Below are 7500 nucleotides of genomic sequence, written 5' to 3'. Positions count from 1 at the left end.
CCCCTTTCTCTCTGTCTCTCTCTCTCTCTCTCTCCCTCTCTCTCTCCGTCTCTTTCTCTCTCCCCCCCTCTCTCTCCGTATCTTTCTCTCCCACCTCTCTCTCTCTCTCTCTCTCTCTCTCTCTCTCTCTCTCTCTCTCTCTCTCTCTCTCTCTCTCTCTCCCCTGTTCACAATATTCTTAAACGATCTATCGGTCATACGCCGATGATTCGCAATTTCTTCACTGTGATTTTTTAAACAACTTCAATTAATGGATAAAAAGGACTTAGAAGACACTGTCAACAAGCCAAAGGATATTACGACATCAATGACCTCAAAAAAAATCCGAATATATTCCGCCAAAACATTGTTAAAATTCCTGTAGAAGCTACCATAGAATTTGAAAGCTGCTGCATAAGACCGAACAATTCCGAAAAAAAATATAGGAATACTCATAAACAAATATATGGCATTTAAGAACCATGTCGACGACATCTAGTAAAGTATTGGGCATATTAAGTCACATAAAAATATAATACCTATTGAAAAAAGGATCTCTGTCGTACTCTAGCTCTTTGTATCATTAACTACCGTTCACACAACTTTATTGCAAAACTTGCACATGCCAATGTTGATAAGTATGACCAGGTTATTCCACGCATAAATACACTGAAATGGCTAAAAGTCCGAAATAAATGCAATTTTGATACATACTCATCCATAAAACTATGCAAGATTATTATCTAAAGTGGCTCTTATCTCTCCCAATCTCCCCCAATCCTTTGCCCGTTGTTGTCGTGGGGGGGCTTAGGAGACGGAGACTGAGACCCAATGATGGGGAACTCCTCAACCTTGGGACTCAGCCATCGACTCAACTAATTTTGCATGGTCTTTTTCCCCACTCATACTTTTCGTTTCAGTTTCTTCACCAATCCCTTCAACTATCCACCTCCTAGGGTGTGAGAGCCGTGCTGAAAGGATGAAAGGCTGACTTTGTGTCAGTCCTGTACGGCCTGAGGGAACCATGGACACGGTATTCCCCTGCCATACCTGGCCCTTACCCCTCAAGGGGACCCTGAGGGGTGGACTGTTTTTTTCCCCCCAACATACTCCAGGCTTATCATGGCCAATAGTGAAGACGTAACCCCACTTTTAGGGGCAATGAGGCTTGCCCCTTTATCAAATAGCGCCAATCCCGGCTCTCCTTTGACCACGGCTCCGTAAACTGAAACAACTACCCCCTCATCAATGCATACTAGTACAGTATTAACCCTTATCAACAACCAACCCCCAGGACACATTTCTACTCTGCCAACATGCTCAACTTCAACACCTTTACTCCCACAACCTGCTTCATCAACCATCCCATCTCCCCATATTACTACCTTACAACCTTATTGCCCACCTCCCCGTAACACTACCCCCCTCAACACTACTCCCTCCTCCACACGTCCCCGCACTTCTACTACCCCCACCTCTACAAGAATCCTAAATACTCTATTTAGCCCAGCCAAATGGGACCGATTTTTCGTGATCCCCCCCACAGCTCCCTACTCTAAATACACCCTCCTCTTCCGGCAGGGAAAGGTACCAGTCTGCCAGATGGCAGACAGGACTGCATGCAAGCCCCTTGCCATAGGTTCTCCATCAGCCTTTAACAATTCGGCTGGGATGCCACAAACACCTGCTGCTTTACCACTCTTCAGCTTGGAGATCGTCCCCCTGATTTCGGTCAGGGAGGGTGGATCCTTACTGATGGGTGGGTCTGGCAGAGGAGTCTCAACATTACCCGCATCCATGTTAACTGCTGGTGGATCAACCTTATACAACTGATCAAAATACTCAGGATCTGAGATTGTCTGGCCACTTGCTGAGCGGACTGCAGTCGTCTGTGAGGAGGGCTTGGAGTTCAGCTTTCTCAGAGCTTGGTAGGCAGGATGAAGGTCATTTACTAGGAAATGGCTTTCGACTTCCTCTGCAAGACTACTGATAAACTGTTCCTTATCCCTTCTCAACAGTGACCTAGTCCTGCGCACCAGAGAGCGGTGCAAGTTGTGATCCCCTGACAATCAAGCCACACGACAAGCATCTGTGGCTTCCAGTGTCTCCTGCGATATGGAATTCTGTCTTGTTCTTGGGCGTTCACCAATGGATTCCTGAGCTGCATCAAGCGTTTCATGCTTGAAGGTATCCCACATAAGACAGGGTCTGTCAGGCCCTCGAGTGCTGTGAGACGACCAGAGATAGCCTCGGCAAACCCCCGGGTACACTCGTCCTCCCTCAATCTGTCTAAATGAAACACCCTAGGGTGTTCATTTGGGCGACGGGGGGTTCTGAAATGGACTCGGAGAGTAGCCACTACTAATCTATGATCAGTTCCACAGAACTCAGCACTTCGATACACCCTGCAGTTCTGGAGGATCCTCCACCGAGTGCTAACGAGGATGGGGTCGATCTCCTTGGCCACTCTACCCATACCGCTGTACCAAGTCCAACGATGCGGGTCAGAACGCTGATACCAGGAGCCAGAAATCCTCAATTTCTGGGACTTAGCAAAGTCACGGAAAATGAGGCTATTCTCGCTGCCAGCATCAGCTCCTGAGCCATGAGGACCAACACACATCTCGTAGCCAGCTCGATCACAACCAGATACCGCATTGAAGTCGCCCAGAAGAATACGAATATCTCGCCGAGGACATCTGTCTGCCACAGATGCAAGTTTGGCGTAAAACATCTCTTTCACCTTAAGTTTATATACAGCAACAAGAGACATGAAGCCAAATAAAAGCTTCAGTCTCAATACCATGATACGCTCATCGACTGGAGTGACCTCAACTACCGAGGGTTGAAGTCTGCTGGAGATGGCTATGGCTACTCCCTGGAGATGGAGGCCATCGCTGCGGCCCGACCAGTAGTAGGTGTAGCCACCCACACTAATCGTGCCGCTGCCAGGTCTTCTCACCTCCGAGAGAGCAGCCACCTCAACTCTCAGCTGCTTCAATTCCCTCGATAGTAGTGGTAACCGATCGTCCTGTCGCAGGGAACGGATGTTCCAAGCCCCCACTCTGACAGTCCGTCTGAGGTCTAACCTCGGGCAGTCACTCCGGGTGGGCGCCACCTCTGCCACCCCTACCGACGCTGCCACATATAGAGGAGGTTAGCTGGCTGCAGGCCCCATAAGCCGCCTGCATCACGCCAGGTTGGCGGCCGCTGTGACCCAGCTGGGATGGGGGTAACCCCCCCTCCCACCCCCGAGTCCCAGCGGTCGCCAACCCAGAGGGACCCACAGCCCGCCGTACTTGCTGGGTAGGAGGGACTTTAGCCCTCCCCCCAGCACCAACAACTACACGGTTTGTTGCCAGTGGTTATCTCGGGGGGCCCGACTGGCAAGGCCTGCCTCCCCACAGCCGCCCATTAACCCCAGGGGGCGCGGGAGCAGGAGTTAGTACGAAGCCAGGGCGTAGCCACACGCCGGTGGGCCATAGCTCCGTACCTTTAGGGCCTCCTGCTGCTCCAAGAGCCTCCACAGTTCAGCCTAGGACTGCACGGTACCTAGTTTCCATGGGTGGCCACAAGGAGGCACTGTAGAAGTCTTGATGATGGAGAGGCTATGAGCTGCCAGGGGAGTCTTATGCATAGCTGCTCCCTTTTTCGCACCAGGCTAGCCAGCGGTGGCAGCTGAAAGCGGGAAGGCATGCAAGCACTTAACACTAACTAGGCTACCACACCATCGCTTCACATCACCTCGTGCATGAAGCACCCATCCTTGACCATGCCTCCACTCATTCCTCCAGTATTTATGTTTACACTGACGGCTCCAAAACCACCTCCGGTACTGGTTTTGCAGTAATCTTCCCAGCTCGTACTTTCAAATACCCCCTCCCTCCTGAATCCAGTGTCCTTACTATAGAACTGTATGCACTCCTTTTTGCCTTAAAACACATATACTCACTCCCCTCTTCCTTTTATACAATTTTTACTGACTCCCGTATCTCATTAACTCTCATAAAGTCAATACACACGACCAACCCCCTTGTTTGTAAGATCCAGAACTGGTTGTTCTACCTGTCCACACGTCATAAAACAATCAAATTTTGCTGGGTACCCAGCCATGTTGGAATCCCCGGCAATGAACAGGCAGATACTCTAGCACGCTACGCTGCTATGTCCACATCAAACCAACCACGTTTCTCACATATCCCAACCATGGATTATTACCCACACTTTAAGACCTTCTTGTATAATCGATGGCAATCTTTTTGGTCAAGTCTCCACACTAATAAATTACATACTGTAAAACTGTCAATCTCCTCCTGGTCAGCTCCATTCCATCGGAACAGACGTTGGGAGACGGCTCTCACCCGCTTACGCATTGGCCACACCTGTCTAACACACTCCTATCTGATGTCACAATCCGATCCGCCTCTATGTCCCTTATGTAATGTTCCTCTTTCAGTCCCACATATTCTATTGTCATGCCCACGTTTTGAAGCAGCCCGTACCTCTACTTTCTCCCACCTATCCTCCCTACATAGACATCCCAACTTATCAGACATCCTTACAGAATCTCACTTTCTGCTTTGACAACCTGTTTTCCTTCCTCAAACGCATATATATCCTTCACTTGATCTAACCCCTTTACATTACCTTACCTGACCTTAACCCATTTACTTGTCAATTCCTTAACCCAGCTTTAACAACTAATCACAAACCCAACCACCCTTCACTAACATTAACTATAGTGCTACATGACCTTAGATGTCTAGCACATTTATTTTGCTTTTAACCATTGACCATTAACCATCTCTCCCAATCATAGGTAACACAACAGGTGTCCAAACAAGGCAGGTATTCTCTTTTTATTTCAAAAGGTCACACACATAAATAAGGGCATGGAAATTGCAAACACGTGGGGCCATAATCTGACACCAACTACCCCACACAATATTAGAAACATTAATGATCTGAATACCTTTGAAATGAAATTAAAGGAATGTCTTCCAAACTATCATGACCACCAGGTTTCTAAATATAAGATAAAGAACGACTTGAATGTATTAACATTTGTTTTGTGATATTTATGACATTTATCTGTACCATTGTCTATGTAAAATGGAATAAAGTATTTTAAATGAATTTAATTTAATTCTCTCTCTTTCACCCTCCCTCTCCCTCCCTCTCTCTCTCTCTCTCTCTCTCTCTCTCTCTCTCTCTCTCTCTCTCTCTCTCTCTCTCTCTCCCACTCTCTCACTCCCACCCTTCCTCCCTCCCTCCCTCTCTTACTCCCACCTTCTCCCTCTCCCCTCTTCCCGCCCCGCCTCTCTCCCTTCTACCCTCCCACTTTCCCTTCCTCTTCCCCATCTTTCTCTCTCCCACCCTCTTACCTTCCCTCCCTCTCTCTCTCTCTCTCCTCGCTCCTCTCCCCTTCCGTCTCCCTCCCACCCATGCCTTCGCCTTCTCACCTACGATGCCTAATGTTGTTTCCAGGAGTCGCTTGAACGCGGTAGCTGCCTCACGGTCCCGTCTGTTTTGCGAATGTATGACGCAGAAGTCCCACATGGTATACCTGATTTCCCGGCGCCGCTGGTCCATCCAATGTTCAATCTATGGAAGGAGAAACCAAAACAGTCGGTGAGCAACGTCTAAAGAAACTGCGAAACCCTTTTTCTCTCTATTTCTCTTGGTGGCTCTTTCTGTCCCTGTCCCTGTCTCTGTCTCTCGGTCTTTGTTTCTGTTTCTGCTTCTGCCTCGGTCTGTCTGAAAAAAAAGGAGATTAACAGAAACAAGATTCTCAAAGTGCTCGCCAACTCTGAGTGGGGAGAAACTGCTCCCTCCCTCACCTACTCAATAGTGCCGATCCTCCCACGCCCACAAGGTAGATGCTGAACTGAACGAGGCCTGCAGACTCATTACAGGCTCCCTAAGACCCACACCTATCAATAGCCGCCACAGCTGACGTAACACCCCCAGCAATACGAAGGTAAATACTAGCAAGAGCTGAAAAGACCAAGCAACAAACAGGCCCCAGACACCTCCTGCACACTGAAAGTCCCAGACACCTTATATCAAGGATAAGTTTTGCAACAGTTCCGCCACTCCCGGAAAGGACCGCAATAAAAGCTTACAGGTAATACCTAGAAATCTCAATCAGAACCAGTCACCACAACAATAATCAATAATAACAACAATACTAATAATCAATGATGATAACAATAATAAACAACAATAATAAATATTAATAACAATCACCACAAGACCCCAAAGAAAAACTAGCGAAAGGAAATAAACTAAGCAGAAAGGAGTGGTGTGCACTAAACACAGCTCGCACTGGGGGAAAAAACAACAGGTGAGGTGGGGCCCAAATAAACGGACGGTAATTGCCTCTGTGAAGACTCCCAACAAGAACTGGACCACATAAAAAAACGCGGCCCTTTAAGCCTACATGTTACCATAAAACGACCTAAAATATGCCATAACATCGGTAAGATCATGACTCTGTCTGGTATGGTAAGATATAACGGTGATGACCCTCCCTCCCACTCACCTTCCTTCCCTATCCCCCTATCTCCCTTCCTCCCTCCCTTCCTGTCTCCCTATTCCCCCCCCCCCCCCCGCTTCCTCCCGCCCTCCTTCCCTCTCTCACCTGGTCATAAAGGGTGATGATAAAATTCCTCCAGGCCATCGCATGTGTTCCGTTGGGAAGCTCGATCCGTAGCTCCATGTTTATTCTTGCCCACCGTTGATGATCGGTCATGGCTATGATGACGCTTTTTCTTTTTCTTTTTTCGTGTTTTGCTTTGTTACCTGCGCACAAAAGTTAATCGTGAATCATATAGGTGATAAACAGATACAAAGAAACACATAATCACACACACACACACATAAGCTAAAAACAGCAATACACTATTTCCTAGAAAAAAAAAAAAAAAATGGTTTCTATTATTATCCTACTCTACCTAGTGAACGATATATCTTCAAGATACTACCAAAGTGTATCGCACTAAATTAATCATGAGAAAATGCAATTGATTATCCTTAACTATGAAAATATTTCCCCCCCTGAAATCTCACGATGTTTTTAACGGGGGTAAGAAAATTTCTTACTAGTCTAAGTAATACACTCGCCTGTATACAAGCATTATTCAGGATACAGACTGGCCTATCTAGCCTGATAATTATATTAATACAAGGGTATCTCCATATTTCTCGTATCCCATAATTGCAAAAAAACAAAACAACAACAACAACAACAAGTCAAGTCAAATGAAACTCACGAATCTAAGTTCTACAGCCAAAGCAAGTCTGCAAAACTCAAGGACGTCGTTGTTGACATCTAGTGCGTAGTCGATGATTGGAAGCCAAAGATTAAATAAACTACTGACTTTGTATTCGCCACATTCACAGATAAGTCTAAACGGTTCGACTGGCGTGTACTTATTCTCCCATCACTCGAGAGAAACTGAGGCGAACTAGGAAAAGATTTCACTCTTATTGGGCTCAGAGACGGATTCCAGCGACGCG

At 47.1% G+C, this 7500-nt stretch overlaps 1 protein-coding gene across 2 annotated transcripts in view; it reads right to left on the bottom strand.

The window, feature by feature from the left end:
- The window catches only part of LOC125032958, an 11484-nt gene extending 4027 nt beyond the window's left edge, over window positions 1-7457 (bottom strand). For both annotated transcript variants that reach the window (XM_047624367.1, XM_047624368.1), the window contains exons 1-3: window positions 7254-7457; window positions 6623-6783; window positions 5442-5583 (exon numbers count right to left, since the gene is read on the bottom strand). In XM_047624367.1, coding sequence (XP_047480323.1) covers window positions 5442-5583; window positions 6623-6733 — 253 coding nt within the window. In that variant the 5' untranslated portion in view covers window positions 6734-6783; window positions 7254-7457. The remainder of the gene's footprint in view (window positions 1-5441; window positions 5584-6622; window positions 6784-7253) is intronic.
- Window positions 7458-7500: the final 43 nt, after the last annotated feature.

This window comes from Penaeus chinensis, chromosome 15 (assembly GCF_019202785.1).
Source record: "Penaeus chinensis breed Huanghai No. 1 chromosome 15, ASM1920278v2, whole genome shotgun sequence".
Taxonomy (NCBI): domain Eukaryota; kingdom Metazoa; phylum Arthropoda; class Malacostraca; order Decapoda; family Penaeidae; genus Penaeus; species Penaeus chinensis.
The sequence above is the reverse complement of the archived record's forward strand: the minus strand, read 5'-3'. Positions and strand labels throughout refer to the sequence as shown.